Source organism: Cheilinus undulatus, linkage group 24, assembly GCF_018320785.1.
Source record: "Cheilinus undulatus linkage group 24, ASM1832078v1, whole genome shotgun sequence".
NCBI lineage: Eukaryota > Metazoa > Chordata > Actinopteri > Labriformes > Labridae > Cheilinus > Cheilinus undulatus.
Window position 1 is genome coordinate 22,620,080 of NC_054888.1, and position 18,905 is coordinate 22,638,984.

General features: G+C 39.8%; 1 protein-coding gene across 8 annotated transcripts in view; it reads left to right on the top strand.

The window, feature by feature from the left end:
* Positions 1 to 567: 567 nt before the first annotated feature.
* LOC121506081 (peripheral plasma membrane protein CASK-like) overlaps positions 568 to 18,905 on the top strand; it is a 102,888-nt gene continuing 84,550 nt past the window's right edge. For 3 of the 8 annotated variants that reach the window (XM_041781599.1, XM_041781597.1, XM_041781603.1), the window contains exon 1: positions 570 to 1,497. In XM_041781599.1, coding sequence (XP_041637533.1) covers positions 1,433 to 1,497 — 65 coding nt within the window. In that variant the 5' untranslated portion in view covers positions 570 to 1,432. Of the gene's footprint in view, positions 1,498 to 18,905 lie in introns of all 8 variants that reach the window. The other 5 variants (XM_041781595.1, XM_041781601.1, XM_041781596.1 and 2 more) reach the window with 4 other exon arrangements.

The following is an 18,905-nucleotide window of genomic DNA, read 5'->3' on the forward strand; positions in this document are numbered from 1 at the left end:
CGTCCCTCCCTGCACCTGCCACCTGCTCCCGAGGAACTCCAGCACCTGCAGAAAGATTTCATGAAAGCAAATAGACTTAATCCTCGCATTATTACACACTAATCGGCTCTGACACCGCTCTCTGGGGCCTCTGGCTAAAAAGTTGCCTTTTAGATAAGAGGAAAAAGCATGAGATTTCCTAGATAATCTTAGTAATACCAGAGGGGGAGGTGAAGATTATAAAATCATAGTGCATTTAATAAAATATCAGACACTAGAGCGTCATGAAGAGGATAGAGGAACCTCCCTGAGGACCCATGGGAATGTGGGAATCACTGGGAATATTAAAGCCCCGTTTCCTGCTCCATATAGGACAATATATCGGATTATCAGCTGGCTGTAAATATCTGGGAATCACGGCAGCCCTATAAGATGACATAATTTACAAAGCAGTGCACTGAATGTTAAAAGGATGGAGATAAGAAGGGAAAAGGCTGACGTAAGGTGATGGGGTTTGGATGGTCGACGCCTGCGCGAGCCACTCTAGGATGCGACCGTTGGAAGGAGATTAGGAAACTGCGCCTCAGTCGAACCCCTCGCTGTCCGCCATCTTGGCTCGAGCGAGCCTGTAACACGAACCCCCCCCTTTGCCCGTTCTCCCGGGCCATTTCGGCTCCGACCGGCCCAGTTTCCTTGGACGTTAGAGGGAGGAGCCTGGCGTTTCTGGAAGTCGGAGGAACAGCCAGTCAAAGCCAGCCAGGCAGCATCTGAGCCAAGCGGAGGAACTAGAGCGGCGAAGGGTCGGCTTGTGTTGGGATTTTTAATTTCAGTATCCGCGCAGCGACGGACGGTGAATGCAACTGAATAAGACGTCGACATGCACGTAAAGGTCTTCCGTTTGGGCTCGGGAAGCTGAAGCATATTGCAGCCCGGTCTTATAACGTACGTGGGATAAGCCATCTGTGATACACTGGGTGTGCTCAGCGCAATAACGGCGTTATTCCAACCGTCGGCTAGCTCCTATTAACCCAGCTAGCCAACCATTTTCGACAGCCCCGTTAGCTTGCGGAGCATCTTTACTTGAGTGTGGATGCTGCTGAGGGGGACTCGTATCCCTACAGTGAAGATTCAACCCTGAGGCATGCAAAGAGGGGTGTTTTTCTGCAAACGAGCGAGGAAATCTCCACGCCCCGGGGTCTGCTCAGTGGTTACTATTTAGCTAACCGGGAGAGGAGCTCAAGTGAAGGTGGGGCCGCGGAAGGAGTGACAGCCTCGGATACCAGCTAATGTGGCTAGCCGGCTAACTTGTACTATTCCTGTGGTCTTTTCTATCACCAAGAGTGTGCTTACTGGCACTGTGGTTGCTCGATTCAGCGTGAAAGTACGTTAACATTGATTCCTTCTTAACCAGTGTGGGTGGGATACCTCGAGGAGAGCATCCTCGTTTACCTGAATGACCATGGCGGACGACGACGTGCTGTTCGAGGATGTCTACGAGCTGTGTGAGGTGATTGGCAAGTAAGTAATGAACCTCTCTCCGTGTCTGGCCGTGTTTTGACTATTTTGGGTGTTTCACAGTCCCCCCCATCCCCTCCTCATTTTGCCACACAGCTGCAAGCGCCATGCTTAATTTGGTGGCTGCTTTAATGTGTGGGCCTACAGGTTTTTCAAGGGGAAAGTTCACTGATTGGATGCGAGCAGGTCCTCATAGTGCTGCACTATTTTACACATAAATAAGCCCATAAGTACCTGATTTATTATCAGCTGCAGCATGTGAAAAGACTACAAAAGTGCAACCATACTAACAGAAACTGGAACTTTGATAGGAAAATCTAAGCGATATCTATATGTTTTATTGATAAATTACAAGTCATATACATCACATTTCAGGCCATAACTGTTCCATTATGATCAAAAATTGCAAGTAAACTCCAAAAAACTCTAATTTGCTCAAAAACATTTGCAACCTTGTGGAACACTGAATTTATTCATCTGCCGGAAAAGGAACTTGACCAAACAAAACAGCAGATTTCAATAATATAAATGAACTTCTCAACCTGTAATCAAGAAAGCTGATATCTAAGACTTGCCAAAATTCAATCCCTTCATGCATTTTTAATACATGTCCTTTAAGGTGATGCATTATGTTGGTTGCCATAATAAATAGTGTCAAAAAGTGCAAAAGACCTCCAAAATGCATCTGTTTCAGGGGGTAGGTCGATACTAATGGAATGGATCCATCAAAATGGCAAAAGGACTTCTGGTATAGGCACATTTTGATGTGATTCTTGCGATATATCATGGGGAAAAAGATGTCCTGGATGCCCAAAATTGGACCATTTCTATGCTAAAGGTCTCAGAAATTGCAGTCAGACTGCTGACTGCACAAAAAGATTGGAAAAATATGCCAAGAATGCTTTCATCCACTGACATCAGGGGATTTTTAAACGTCCGATCAAAACCAAAAGTAAATCTAAAGATCTTAGATGGACTTTTAAACCTGCAATCTAAGAATTTAATGTCAAAAGTTTGGCAACATTTCAAACTCCAGAAAACTATCTAAATTGCTCAAAAACTTTCGCAACCCTTTGGAACACATTTCCGCTGGAAAAGGAATTATACTTGAAGTTGACCAAACAAAACAGCAGATTTGAATAATATAGATGAACTTTTCAACCTGTGATCAAGAAAGTTGATGTCTAAGACTTGCCAAAATTCAATCCCTTCATGCATTTTCAATACTTTGTCCTTAAAGGTGATGCTGGATGCCTTCACTGATGGTTTCAAAAAGTGCAACAGACCTCCAAAACAAATCTATTTCAGGGGGTAGGTGCATACTAATGGAATGGATCCATCAAAATGGCCAAAGAACTTCTGGTATAGGCACATTTTAATGTGATTGTTGTAAAATATCATGGGGAAAAAGAAGGCCCTGGATGCCCAAAATTGGTCCATTTCTATGTTAAAGGTCTCAGAAATGGCAGTCAGAGTGCTGAAGAGTCTCTAAATTGCACAGAAACATTGGAAACATTTCATACCAAGAATGCTTTCATCCACTTACATGAAAGGAATAGTCTAAAGATGCGATCAAAACCAAAAGTTTTTGGACAATATAGTACATTTAAGGATCATAGATGGACTTTTAAACCTGCAATCTTAGAATTTAATTTCAAAAGTTTGGCAACATTTCAAACTCCAGACAACGATCAAAAACTTTTGCAACCTTTTGGAACACTTCTGCTGGAAAAGGGGATATAATTGAAGTTGACCAAATAATAAAGTTTTCCAACAAAACAGCAAATTTAAGGAAAGATAGATGAACTTTTAAACCTCTAATCAAAAAAGTTAATATCTAAGACTTGTCAAATATTCAATCCCTTCATGCATTTTCAATACCATGTCCTTTAAGGTGATGCATTGTGTTATTTGTGATGATTGATAGTGTCATCAAGTACCAAAGACCTCTAAAAGACATCTGTTTCAGCAGGTAGGTGCATATAAAGGGAAGGGAACCAAAAATATGTCAAGAAAACTCCAGATAGGCACAATTAGATTTTTTATTGATTTGATATCACGGAATTATAGGAAGTCCCGGACACCCAAAATTGTGTCATTTCTTAGTTACAGGTATCAGAAATGGCAGTCAGTCAGCGGAAAAGTCTTTAAATTGCACAGAAACATTAGTAACATTTCATACCAAGAATGCATTCATCCACTGACGTGGAAGGAATTAATCTAAAGGTCAGATCAAACCCAAAAGTTTTTGGACAATGCATTAAATCAAAAGAATATAGATTAACTTTTAAACCTGTAATCTAAGAATTTAATGTCTCAAATAATTACAAACTCTTTTTTGATATCATGGCTTTTAGTTTTGTTAAGTTGTTTTAAGGGATTGTCAGTAACAAAAATGGCCAAAGATCTTAAAACCTATGACACTTTCAACAGATAGGTGAAGAGAAAAGGAGTAAACAAATGCAAAATTGCAAACAAATTTTGCCATGGTTCTTGTTCAGATCAAATAATACTGATACCTGTCAGATGCCTAATATTTTGTTTTTCTTTCATTTTAACCATCAAAAACTGCAGGAAAACTCCTGCAAATCATCTAAATTCCACAAAAACACTGCTAGCCTTTCATTACAATGAGAGTTTTTAGCCTCTGGCATCAAAAATGGAAGTCCTAGACACCTAAAATCAGGTCATTTCTTGGTTTCAGGTATCAGAAAAAGTCAGACTCCAGAACAGAATGTATGAAAACATTGCATTGCAGCATTTATACTGAGAATGTATTCTTCCACTGAAGTTTAAAGAATTAGTGTAAAAGTCTGATCAAAGTGTCATGTTTAGAACAGTACAGCCAATTTAAAGAAGATGGACTTGTTGCGCTTTAGTGTTTCAGCCTGTGTCAATAAATAAAAAACATTCTGATCCATTAGGATGTCAACCAGTTCAAGATAGGAGTGCACCGATTGATCGGCCGGTGCCGGTTTCCTTAATTTTGGGGGATCGGCGATCGGCCAATACTTACATATGAAACCGATCTTATTCACCGATCTTATCTACCTCTACCTACTAAAATGTGAAAAATGAAAGACTAAAGAAACTGATATAATTTAGTAGTTTGGACAGCAATGCTCTAAACGTTTCATTTATATTTGAGAGAACTACCTCATATGCTGTTAAAACAACAAGTTTGTATTGTTTCACGGGTATTGTTCAGTGCATTTCAATAAAATAAGATTGGAACATTAAAGGTGTATGCTGTCAGTTATTATGGAAAAAAAAAAAGGTATTGGCCGAAATCAGAATTGGCAGGCCAGGCTTTTTAAAGATCGGTGATCAGTCAGAAAATTGCAATCAGTGCATCCCTAGTTCAAGACTTAAATACATCTTCAATTCCGTGTGTTTTGGAGTTATACAATTTATTATTTATCATTGATGGTATTAAAATGTATTATAAGATGTGTAAAAAGATCAGTTTCAGCATATAGGTGTATAGTAGATGAATGAATCCATCAAAATCTCAAAGGAAAATCCAGATATTGGCAAACTATGAGTTTCTGAACAAGAATGTAGAGTAAATAAGAAGATACACAAACTTTTCAACCTGCAGTCAAAGAAGCTGATGTCTAAGACTGGCAGGATTTGAATCCCTTGATACATTTGTTTTATGTTATTTTTAATGATTGATTGTGTGAAACCAGAGACCTTCAAAAGACATCAATGTCAGCAGATAAGAGGATAGTCGAAGAATGAAGCAATGGGCGACTGTGGCTCAGTAGGTAGTCGTTGTCTCACAATCGGATGGTTGTGGGTCCGACCCCCAGCTCCTCCTATTGATGTGTCCTTGGGCAAGAATCCCAATTCGCTCCCCAATTTGAGCAGAGAATAGAGACTAGAAAAGCGCTCAAGTCCATCCATTTACCAAAAGTTGCAAGGAAAATCCAGGTAGTGATTCAAGTAAAATCAAATGCTGATACTAGTTTTGTTAATACAGAAAGAAACCTGAAGTCCTACACACCCTGTAGCTGGTGTATTTCTTTCTTTCAGCTGTCTAAATTGCTGGCATACTCTTAAACACAGTCTAAATTGCACAAAAACATTGGCAACTTGTTGGTGTAAGAATGTTTTCATCCTCTGTAACAAGAGACATCTAGGACGAGGTCCAATAGTAAATTTACAGATGGCTAAGGAAACTTTGATTATTCATCCTGTATTGATTAAAATATGTGATATCTGATACTGTAAAGATGTCAATACTTTAATTCTCCCACATTTAATCAATACTGTATGTTTAAAGTGATATAATCTGTTATTTTAGTGGTTAATAGTAACAAAAAAGTACAGAAGATCTTGCTTTTTGTTTACATAATTTGCTACAGATGATATTCTTGTAATGGCATGATACCAGAATTTGAAACTTGAGAATGAAAATAAAAATTAAATGATATCTACACCTGTTTTAAAATGGCAACAAAATAGAAATCTTAGAAACCCAGAAATGGGTTATTTCTTACTTTCATGTTCTAAAAACTCTCTAAACTACTGAGAAAAACTACAAGAAGTGTCCTCATATTAGGCGTCTAGGACTTTTGTTAGTTTTCCATGGTATTGAGACAAATATTCATATTATTTGATTTTAAAGGAATAATTGAAATTTTTAAATTCTAATACAGACAATATCAGTGGCATCTAGGTTAGAAGGACATGTACATTTGTATAACGATGGTGATAACATACAATGCAAAAGGTTTTCTTGCCATTTTTGATGCTTGATAACAAGAAGATGCTTAATAGTTGCAGCCTGTATTTGCTGCATTAATATAAAACCAGATGGCAATTTTATTTTACTTTTACTAGAATCAAATCAGAGTTTAATACTCTTGTATCCTGACAAGCAACTGATACACATTTCAGGCCAATGTGTATGTCAGCAAGTCAAGCAGGAAGATGAGTGAGCTTAACACAAAAATGACCTAACATTGTGTGTCTGGGACTTCTATTTGTGTTGCCATGGTATCTATGCATGCAGCATCATTCAGAGTTTAAATTCTGGTATCCTGGCTGTACCAAGATACACATCTCTAGTCATTGATTTCAACACAATTCAGGAGGTCATGGTGTCAGGAACATACTGCAGCTGAAAATATATGAGGAAATCTGATGTTTGTAAGATAGTACTACACTTTTGGGATATTATAGGACATTGGTAGTGCTTCATGTATGAGTTTTCCTGCAGTTTTTCATTCCTGGAAACAAGAAAACTCCCAATATTTGGTGCTTCAGACTTCTATATCTGAGATTCTTGTGCCCTGACTTACCTATGATATACATTTCTAGTCAGGTTTGCTGCAGAAAGATTAAAAACACACAGTCTAAAATGCACAGAACACCTGCAATACTTTCACCTGAAATTTTGGATTATTGAAAACAAGAATGAGCCCAGCACCATGTGTCTAAGATTCCTTTTTTGTTGTTTTCATTGATTCACAACAGGCATTGATATCATTTGACTTTCACTAGGATTATTTAAAGTTTAAACTCTGGTGCCCTGACAACCCAAAATACTGCACAGATTTCTAGTCAATGTTTGTGGCAGCAACTTTTAACCGTTATAAAAGAAAATTATCCTTTGTTAGGTGTCTGGGACTTGTATTTTTGCTGCCATGATATCAGAACACTTGGCTTTATCCATAGATTTTTGCAAGATGTCATTACTGTAAAACAAATTTGGTCAATCATGTCAATAAAACGCAAGATCTTGGGTGCTTTTTTATATTATAGTCGTTTAAGTCAGATTTTAACCTTTAAACAGGAGTAAACACGCAAAAAGTTAGGCATCCTTGAAGTGTCAGACATGATCTTTCTAGCTCAACAATTATTTAAATTTACTGTGTTGTTGAAAGACTTATGACTATTTTTGCAGTGTCAGCACAGAGAGTTGGCGGAGGTTTTGTTTTTGTTGGAGTTTACCTGTAGTTTCTGACTGATTGATTAACCTCCTACTTTTTTAACATACAGTCCGTCTTAAAAATAACAACATTTTGACAACTAAAGTGAATCAGACTTTAAGATTGCATGCTGAAAAGTCAAAGGTCCAGTCTTGTTGGCCTCCTTCCTTCTCTAAATTTATAAAACTTTAGAAAAACTTTGAGCTGTGATTGGCTCTCACCTCAGATGCCTCGCACTGCAGCGGGTGAATACATTAGATCTGTTTCGATAGCTGACAGACCTGCAATCTGTTTCCAACCCAGGACATGTGCAGGAATCATCTGGCGGCACATCTAGAGTGTCAGAAAACAGGATTTTCCTTCTTCTAATCTCCTTGTTTGACAGAAGCCCCACCTGCAGACAGCAGCAAGCTGGTCAAGCTCTCCTTGGGGCTTTTTTACATACAAACAAAGTGGGTTTTTTTGCTTTAATGCAAAACTGGAGATCGATAAAGATAAATCAAAGATTCAAAGTGGCATGAATTGACTAATATGTGGTCAGAAGTGGTGGTTGAATGACTGACAGGCCCATCACACTCCTGGGTTTCCTGTCAGTCCCCTCCCCCTCTCCAAACCTAACTCACAGGAGGTCTGAGGGTCCATTAAGTTTGAGATCAGACCCTCGGGCTCTCTCCTCTATTCACAATCTTCCTGTTGCCTGGTTACTAATTGACGGTTTGGCCAGGACGGTTCCAGTAACTGATATGAGGCCCTGCTGTAAGGAGTTATTATGGAACCAGTTTATATAAAGGCTAGGTGACAAAGCAATCTTGATCAGTGGTCGTGACACAATTTAAGTTGATTATAATGATACACCTTGACATTTTTACTCCACACAGACAGATTTAACCACCAGTCACACGGTAAAAGTGATAACACAAAGGTTTCTGACTGCATAATATGAAGAACTCACCCACTTCCCACATTGTTTTAGCCAAGAAGGAAGTGGACGCCTTCTAAAGAATGGAAATGATGGCCGCACAAGCAACAGTGAAAATTAACTTCCATTTTTCTCCAAAGATGAGGTCATTTTTGGCAAAAATGGTGATGAATTATGTGGATGTTTGCGGCAGCGAGGCCAGCAGCCCCTCCCACCCTGTGCTGGTAGAGAAAGAATATTGAAGAGACACTGATTTCTAACCTAAAACTATTCTATTTTAGTGTTTTGCAGATTTTAATTACACAGTCTGTTGTTTGTTTTGAAGAGGAGACCTCTTCAGTAAATGGGCACATTTAAATGAGCTCTGAGGGCTGGTTATAAAAAACAAACCAAGCTATTGTTAGAGGAAGGTGCTGCCTACTTCAATCTCTTGAAGAGCTTTACTAATAGAATATTTAAACATTACTTCTGTATTTAGTGGTTTTGAGAGACGGTGACCTCTCTGGGTAATTAAGTGTCTTAAAACATGTGGATGATGAAGATGGAACAAGCCTTTTTTTAAAAAACAAGCTAACATGGTGCACAGGTGGTCTAGTGGTTTAAGGCGCGGTCGACTCGGGTTGGAATCCAGCACCATCCCACATGTCTTTCCATGGCTCTCTCATCCCTGTTTGTGATTCTGTCAATAAAGGCATGAAAAGCCCAAAAATAAATCTAAAAAAAAAAAAAAAAAAAAGACAAGGTAACATTAATATCTGTGGCTCTTATTTAGGGATGGATACTGAGTTCAGTGCTTTTATACACACTGCCTGAGCTCCACCCGTAGTCCCCAGTAGTGATTCATGTAAAATCGAACAGTACTATATTTCGGTTGCTTAAAGCAGTGGTTCCCAACCTTTTTTCCTCAGGGCCCCCACTACTCGCATCGAAGAAAGCTAAACCCCCTCAGACCCACTCGGAGAAAGTACACATCATTTGAAATTGTTTTCATTGACAAAACCCCAACTTAACAGACGTATATAGACTTGTTCTTGACAAACAGATCTATGTCCAAACTATCCATTATTATAACAGTGCATTAGGACCACTCTTGGAAAAAAGAAAGACTAAAACCAGGTTTAAGAAATTATTTCATTTAAAAAAAAAAATAAAATAAAATAAAACATTTTTATGACTTTAAAAGGGGTAAATGTCCCTGAACCCTGGATAAGATTTTTTAAGATGATAAAGCCCATAAATCAAAATCTGACCATAGTTTTCAGTTTGGTTTCTTGTTAATTTTGACTTTACATTGTTGTAAAATTAGGATTTAAAAAAACTTTTAACTGAAAAAAAAATTGAGTTTCTAATGTCAATTTAAGACTTTTTAAATTCTGAAATTTTTATTTTTTTTCTTGTAAATTCCTGACTTTCGAAACTCTGAAATGTTGCAAACAGGAAGTGGAAGGTTTGGCTCCACTTTTCAAAATACAACAGATTATGCTGCAATATTTGTGACATGAAGTGCATGGCTCACCACCCTCCCTCTCTCTGTCTTGCACCCAAACCCCCCTTTAAACAGCGTGATTTGCCCGTGCATCATGGATATTTGATCCGATCAGCCCAGCTGTTCATTTACCTCAGCTGTTGTAGACGAAGCACAATTTACGACAGGCCGTAAACGCACCAGTAGCGGTAGCAACATTAGCATTCCTGTGTTTAAAATGTCAGTGGTGTGGAAAAACTTCAACAGTCCAGTGGCCTCTTGCAGATTCTGTATTACGACCGCTTCATGAAGCGGTAGCAGCAGAGCTGTGTTTAACTAATTTGATCTGTCATCTCCAAACTAAACCTGCAGCGGAATACGGTGACTTCACCATAGCAACAGGCAGCTACACCGAAGAAACACACTCTGGACTTTAAGAGGAAAGACATGTACCCTCGAGAGAGCGATAAGGCAAAAAAGATAACAAAAAAGTGGTTAAAATTCATCGCTTTGGACAACCAGCTCATCTCTGTTGTGGAGAATTTGAGTTTTTGTCATCTTCTTGAGCTTTTAGATCCACGCTATGCCCTGCAGTCTCGACATTACATTTCTGAGACTGCCTTACTGGAGCTTTACAAAAAAGTACATGACAGCATACTAGAGAGTTTTAAAAGCTACTTCACTGTTGTTAGCTTCATTACAGACGTTTAGAGCTCTTATGTTTGCCCCATGTCACTGCTGAGCTTCACTGCACAGTCCTCCACCTTTGAGTTAAAGTGTACAGTGTAGTTGTTCAGTTTACTTCAGTTATTTTTGCAAACAAAAAAATTGAAACTCTAATCTAGGTAATTATGAGTATCGAGACGGGACTCGGTATCGGTAGATATTCAATATTAAAATATCGTATCGGGATTTTTTCAATGGGAACTGTTGCATACAGGTACTGATTCCAGGTACCAGGCATTTGTGCTGCATCGGTTCAGTGTCAAAGGCGCCCATCCCTACTCTTATTGCAGCTTCACATACATGCTGTGTCTTCCAAATGATGCACAGAATTTTGAACATTTATTTAAAAATTGTTTTATAACAGTTTTTCAGTTTTCATGGGAATCAGTGATTTACTTTTACTTTTAAATACCACATGCTTTTAAACATTATCTTCTCAGTCATTTTAAAGAAAATAGCAATGAAAAGGACTGAATCCGTAAGGTTAACTACACACTGGACTTGATTTTGAGCCCGATTTGGGCTCTAGACCTGAACTTGTACTCTTGAAATACCAAGCCTGATCCTTCATACCAGATGTGTGAACATTTTTTTGTCATATCGTTATTTTGAGTAAGATAACTCTTGTTGACAGGAAATAATATGAGGAAAAATTGGTTTGTAAATGGCCAAACTGTTACTCTAAGATGTGCATGTTATTAGATTTTGGTGCTGCACATCTGTAGGTGTATTTGCAACAGCATACGATGAATACATCATCAGTTTCAAGCATGTAAGAGTTCACTGTTGCAGCCATAGATTGCACATTTTTTAATCAAGTTACAGATAAGAGCATTTTGATGATATGGCTAAAATTCCTCCTTAAAAATTCCTGGAACAGTCCTCTGCTGCAAACTGTTACCGTTGCCTGTTAACCACTGGCATGTTAGAAAGCTTAGGATGATGCTCACCTGGGCTGAAACACTCAAATAAGCTTCCAAAATAAAGGCATAGCTCAAAGACGAGGATGTAGATGCACATTTGACCTTATAATGATTCGCTTTGATTGCATATTGGATGAACCATAGTCATATATTGACCCAAGATTGTAGCTATTTCCCTGCAGTTTCTGTGGCACAGAAAAGCTATTAGTTTTGCCTGAGTTTGACTCCAAAGCCAGATAGATGCAGCTTGAAAATGTGCAATACCCAGCTCTACTTATTTCTTAATCTTGAACATGACTTTCCTGGTTTCTTTAAGCCAAGTTTGTCTGTTTTAATATCAGTATAGCCTGGGTATCCCTCTTCATTAGTTGATTTCCCACTGCAGCCAGAAGCAAACACTGAAATCACTATTGGCACTCGATTGTCCTGAGCTGTGTATGTTCCTGAAGTCCAGTTGGGTCACTAGAAGAGTAATATATGAGCCAACGATCGTCTGGAGCATATTTTAGGCTTTAGCAGAGAACTGAGATGCCACATTTATGTCACAAAAAAGACCAGAAAATCCCTCTTATCCTGCCAGTTCCTTTGTGAAACTGCATTTGATGGATCAAGTGTGTTGAGTCCTGGCGTCTTGGGATGTGTAGCAGGAAGAAGACGGGGGTTGGGGGGGGTGGGATCATTTTTCCTCCGGCCCCAAGGTGGGAGGGGAAGGGAGGCTGAGGCAGATCAATGGAGACAAGTGGAGTTGGGAATGGGATGGCCCTGAGGCTAAGGATATAAATAATGCCGGCAGACATGGACTGCAGCACTCTGCCATCTCCAGCTTTGTTTTTAGCCTCATGTGGACCTGGAGGTGGTGGACGGCAGAGCCAGCAGCTCAGACTCTTGGAGGCTAATAATCAAAATATGAAACCTAGCTATCTGCTAGAAACATCATAAACCCTCTGTGTTGTCTTTTCTGTTTATTGAATACACTTTGCCTCCATTTTAACCTGGCATGTAACAGAAGAAAGGCCATGTTGCCACCTAAAGGGAAAGGCAGATTTATCTCCTCATGAAACGGATCAAAGGCTTGGTGATAATTTGTCTTTTTTTCAGGTTCACATGCTCTGTTCATGAAGACCTCCTCAGGCTTTCATTACTCTCTTTCATGTTCTCTTTTTTTGTTTGACTGACTGAATCTGTTAGAGCTGAGCTATACGATAAAAAAATAACCGATCTCACTCTATGTCATACCTGGATCAGTCACTAAAAGCAAGGCTGTATTATTGTCTAGATAGATAGTGTATTAGATTAGGACTGACTGATATACTTAAATATACATAAGTTTTAGGCATGTGGGGTGCTAAGGATTCATCATGAGGTCTGGTGTGCCTCAACCCAGGGCTGGATGGGGGGTGGTAGTGGCCAGAGTCAAGCTCCTTACATGTTGACACCATGTGCGTCACTAAGCAGCCAAGAACAAGCTTAACAGCATCTCTATTGTCTGTGCCTTTTCACCCCTGGTAATGTACCCGGTAACCCCTGGAGGTTTTCAGGCCCTTGGGGCATCCATAGCGCAATCCGGAGCTTGTGGCAACTCTACTACCCACCTAGATAGTACCCTGGGTAATACGCAAGGAGATCCAGAGCATGACCAGGGTGGTGTCAATCCTCCTTCCTGCCAAATGGTGCCATCAGAGGTACTCTGTGACTGTTGAGTGGTCATCAGAGTGACTCTGTGACTGTTGAGTGGACATCAGAGTGACTCTGTGACTGTTGAGTGGACATCAGAGTGACTCTGTGACTGTTGAGTGGACATCAGAGTGACTCTGTGACTGTTGAGTGGACATCAGAGTGACTCTGTGACTGTTGAGTGGACATCAGAGTGACTCTGTGACTGTTGAGTGGTCATCAGAGTGACTCTGTGACTGTTGAGTGGTCACCAGAGTGACTCTGTGACTGTTGAGTGGACATCAGAGAGACTGTGACTGTTGAGTGGTCATCAGAGTGACTCTGTGACTGTTGAGTTGTCATCAGCGTGACTCTGTGACTGTTGAATGGACATCAGAGTGACTGTGACTGTTGAGTGGTCATCAGAGTGACTCTGTGACTGTTGAGTTGTCATCAGCGTGACTCTGTGACTGTTGAGTTGTCATCAGAGTGACTCTGTGACTGTTGAGTGGACATCAGAGTGACTCTGTGACTGTTGAGTGGACATCAGAGTGACTCTGTGACTGTTGAGTGGACATCAGAGTGACTCTGACTGTTGACTGGTCATCACAGTGACTCTGTGACTGTTGACTGGTCATCAGAGTGACTGACTGTTGAGTGGACATCAGAGTGACTCTGACTGTTAGGTGGACATCAGAGTGACTCTGACTGTTGACTGGTCATCACAGTGACTCTGTGACTGTTGACTGGTCATCAGAGTGACTGACTGTTGAGTGGACATCAGAGTGACTCTGACTGTTAGGTGGACATCAGAGTGACTCTGACTGTTGAGTGGACATCAGAGTGACTCTATGACTGCTGACTGGTCATCAGAGTGACTTTGAATGTTGAGTTGACATCAGAGTGACTCTGACTGTTGACTGGTCATCAGAGTGACTTTGAATGTTGAGTGGACATCAGAGTGACTCTGACTGTTGAGTGGACATCAGAGTGACTGTGACTGTTGAGTGGACATCAGAGTAAACCTATGACTGCTGTACCAAAATGTACCAAAATAGCTGATACATAAGGTCCAATTTTTTTTGCACTCATCTGTTGGGTTACCAAGTGTTCACATCCAACCCTGAAGGGTAGAGCTTGACTCTGGATGCTATACTGTTTAGCACGTAAACATTGCAGACTACTGGTTAGACTGAAATGGCAGCTACATTCAGGTCATCAAAGTTATGAGATATGTTGGTATTTTATAAGTGAATGTGCTCGTTATAAGAGCTTGATTGGTTTGATATTTTCCTGATTTTGTTGCCATTTAATAGACATAAAAAGTCAGATTAGTACCAAATGAAGAGCCATTTTTGAGCCCAAAGACTGGGTCTTTTACTGAACTGAGCCAACTGACATGGATAATTAAAAATAGCTGTATTTCCCATCACTACAAGCAAGGCTAGACACACACTGGCTATGGAAATGCACACAAGATCATAGTTTACTGTGCCAAACTGTACCGAACTGAATAGGACTGCTTACTGGAGGGAGACGCACTAATAGTCTGAAAAACTTGTTTTTTTACGCTCTTTGCTGCAGCTGAAGGACTGTGAGCTGAGCTGCTGCTATAATGAGCCATAATAGATATATTTTTAAAATCAAGATATCAAATAATTAAATGCTTATTGTTAAAAGAATCCGTTTATATGACTTGTGCCGTTCAAGACTAAGTTGTTTTAATAGATTTCCTGCATGCATGCTTTAATTGAAGACTGCCTTTTGTGGTGACATTTATTTGTAATGAGCAATAGATTGCAATATTTACTCACATGTAGGAGAAAATTTCAACTGTTTCCTCTTTAGAAACATTAAGTTTTATTCATCCACCCACTCTGCTGTCAATTCAGAAATCTCCAACCGACATGTTTCATCTGTTGTTTTTCAAAACCTGGCACAGAGACAAAAAGTGTCATCAGCATTATCTAATCAGGTCAAGCCGATTGAAAAATACAGTAATGGAGAGTGGGTGAGATGACGTAATCCTTACTAAGTTTGATTTAATTAGTTTGCTCCCTAAGCTCTTGCCGTACAGCGTAAGAGCTGTCACAGTGTTTGACGGCGTTGTTATTGTGCCTCTCGCGTGTCTCTTTCTAACCTTTGACTTCAGCTCCTTTCAAACTTGCACATAAACCCTATTATCCAGGCCGCCCCTCCTTCAGGCTCCTATTGTTGTCAGTGAAGTCTTCTATTATTGTCCCTGATCGGCTTGTCTCAAAGAGGGGCGGTCTGGTTGGGTGGGATTGGGAGCACTGGGGACGCGATCTCTCTCTCTCCAATAATCATCGCCTCTGAGGATTTTAGAAGGAGCCATGTTTAGGGTGATTTCTACTGAGAGACGGTCAGTAAGTTCACTCAGAATAATTTGTCTTTGAGTGTAGATTAAGTGCATCTCTCTTTGATTATGCCTTCATGATGGATTAGCTTTTTAAAGATATAACCGGTCTCTTTGATAACGTAGCACTTTCAGTTCTGATTGTGTGAAAGCACAATAGAAGAAGATAGGCCCATTGTCCACAGGGATCCTCTCCTTCACTTCTTCTTCTCATTATTTCGGCAGTAAGATGTGCTTTTTGTGTTGCTGGCAGCACATGGATTTTAGCAAGGTTTCAGAGCCAAGAGCCAAAGAACAAAAAGTCTGACAAATTTGAACTTTTTGCAAACCGCATCCCTGATTCATCAGGGCTTATAGTTGCATGGCAACAACAGAGCATGCAACGCTCATCTAGGTTAATAATAACTAATAGAGATGCACCAGTCATGTGTGTTGCAGTATGATCATATTTTGTGTTTTCATTAGTGATGCACGATAAGTGTTTTTTTTTAAACAATACTGATAACCCATAATTTCCTACTCCTGATGGCCAATAACCGATAATAACTGATATATTTTTTTCAATTGTTGATTTAACAAAAGAAGTTTATTTGATGTGTTTGTGCACATCTGGGAGTAAGAAGGGGTTAATATGTAGTGAGCAAAGATATTTATAACTAATTTTAACTAATATCCCTCGTGTTTTTCAAAAAACAAAGAACTATTCTGACTTTATAACAGTTATTATAGTTAACTTTATTTAAACATTTGTGTACCAAGTACAACATACACAAAAAACTGACATAGGTTTTACCCAATAAAACCAAATGATAACAGGCTGTTATGCTTAAAAAATAGATATTTGGGGTCTTTTTTTTTTTTTTTTTTTTTTTGCTGCTTAAGCCAGAATTAAAGTGAGCTGATGTTTTACATAAAGATTAAAAATATGCACTGACATAAGTCACATCAGAGATAGGTTAAGAATATAAAGTCCACCGTGGTCTGTGGCTAACTTCTGTTCCTAACGTCGATCAGACTGAATGAAACCACGTCAAACAGAGCAGGCAGGTATACGTCTATGAAAGTAGTGATGGATCAGGAGACTGTCAGACTGATTTTGTTATTATAACGTTGCGCCTTTCTGCAGTTTTCAGTTTTTTTGCGCCTGCTTACGATCAGCGCTCTGCCTGGTATTAGCCGTTGACTTGGTCCTAATGCCCGCGGCTGAGGCTAGTGGCTGCTGCTGCTTCGTTTTAACGTCATTAGGATGATGACTCTTAAGTGACTTATAAGATCTGTCGAGGACTTCTTTCTACTCTTTGTGACCTTTACAGGACAAATTCTACACACACGTGTTGTTAACATTTTAGCACAGGGGCTGCTTTCTCTTCTTCGCTGGTACTTAACAGCGGGTGGTGTACTGCGGCGCCACTTGTTGTTTCAGAATGTGTAGTCTCGTGAGAAAGAAAACAAACGCCAGCACTGCCATGCTGACAAGAATATAAATGTTATCGGGCTCGTCGTCATGATATTGGACTTATCGGAATGATGTAATAATTTCCTGTTATCGGCCCGATAGTTATCGTGCACCCCTGCTTTTCATGCAATAGCTGGTTTAGCTGTTGGTCAGTCTACTTAGTTTTATAGTGTACTGAAACCTCCTACAGGTGGCTGTGTAACCTAAGAAAAGGAGCCCTAAACTCATATTTACATGCTTTTACTTATTTTATTTAAAGGTGCAGTGTGTAAAACTGAATATCAACATCTAGAAGTGGGTTCTAGATTGCATTTCTCTGCTGGAAACTGGCAACCAGTTGAATTTAATGTGCATTTGTAATGTGAATACAATACAATACAATACAATACAATAACTTTATTTATCCTTTTTTTCCTTTTTTCCTCTATGTTACCATGGAAACATGTAAAAATCCAAGATGGTGGCCTCCATGGAGGGGACCCTCCCTATGTATGAATTAAAGGTTTATTCTGAGTTGTTTTTTTTCAAATTAGCTATTTTTGAATTTAGATGACTAAACACTCATTTAGATAGACTGTCTAAGAAATGTTTTGCTTTATTTTACCAAGTTTGCTCAGCTAAATGCTCCTAGGCTAAATATTACACACTGCATCTTTAAGAGCAGCACAAAACCCTCCCAAGGAGCAGTAAGGACAACTAAAATATCCATAAGTGGGGATTCCATCCACCAGTTTTTATTTACTTTTTCTATTTGTGCATAAAAATGACTGGAAATGCTGCAGATAAACACCATGCTTCATGGGTTTGTGATTATTGTGGATGGGGTTTGCTGTAGCTGTTAGCTTGGATGTAGCTGTAGGAAAGTGGAACCACATTTCTTTTTACAACAAAAGCATAGAGCCACACCATAAGCTCGTCTCTGCAGAGGAGACATTCTTGCACGTCTCCTGATCGGCCTTCGCATCAATTTTATTTACTAAGAAGCTCCGCCATTAACAATCTACAGCAGTGGTAGCCTGCCAGCTCAAGAGAAGCACATGTCATTTTGGCTTGTCACTCGGATTGGCCAAGACGAAAGTCCTGCCCTTTCCAAACACTTTCTATGTGAGCTTTCCCAGACGAATGTGAAATATATCCATGCAATGGATATATGAAAGAGTCAATCTGGCATTTCAGGTCAATGCTCTGTCTGTAGTGGAGGAGGTACAGGTATCGTTTGGGCAGATGGGTTGAAGCTCTAAGTAGCGGTATGACTGCTAAAAGTGCTTTTTACACCCATTGGTGATGGTGAACGCTGCCATCAAAGTTGTCCATCAGTAGCTAAACCCATTCATACACATTCATGTATGTATGTATGAGGTTAAATGTCTCAGGAGCTGGTGACTGAACCCCCATCATTGACTACAGGCGTCAATTCTCTTTTACCATTCATGTGTATTCTAATAAAAATCCTGCAGAAATGATAGGTTACTGATCAGTCAGGCCATCTTCGGTGTTTAACACATGGTCATGGCTCATGCATGTAAATGCTCCTCTCTCTCCCCTGTGGTTTCATTGGTCTTGTTTAAATAGGAAGATCAAGCAGGTCAGGTGTCAATTCAACTTCTCCCTGGATTAACACCACTCACAAGCTTTCCCAGAGCCATAGGCAGCACAGACCCTTCTCATTATTTGCCCATTGTCTGCAGTTTACCCAGTAAATATGTGACGATGATGTGATGTGAGCACAGCGCCTCAACCACAGGCCTGTTTTTGAGATTTCAGCTCTAGTTGAAGTGTTGGCAAAGCGCTAAGGCAATTTAATCCATTTGTGTCTGTAATGATTGTGTTTGAATAGGACTTAGGTTGTTGAGAAGCACTATCCGAGTCACAGTGCTCTTTATTTCAGCCCCGCGGTGCTCATTAGAGCCAAGAATATTGGGATGTGCGACTCACTCCGAACCAATGAAGTGA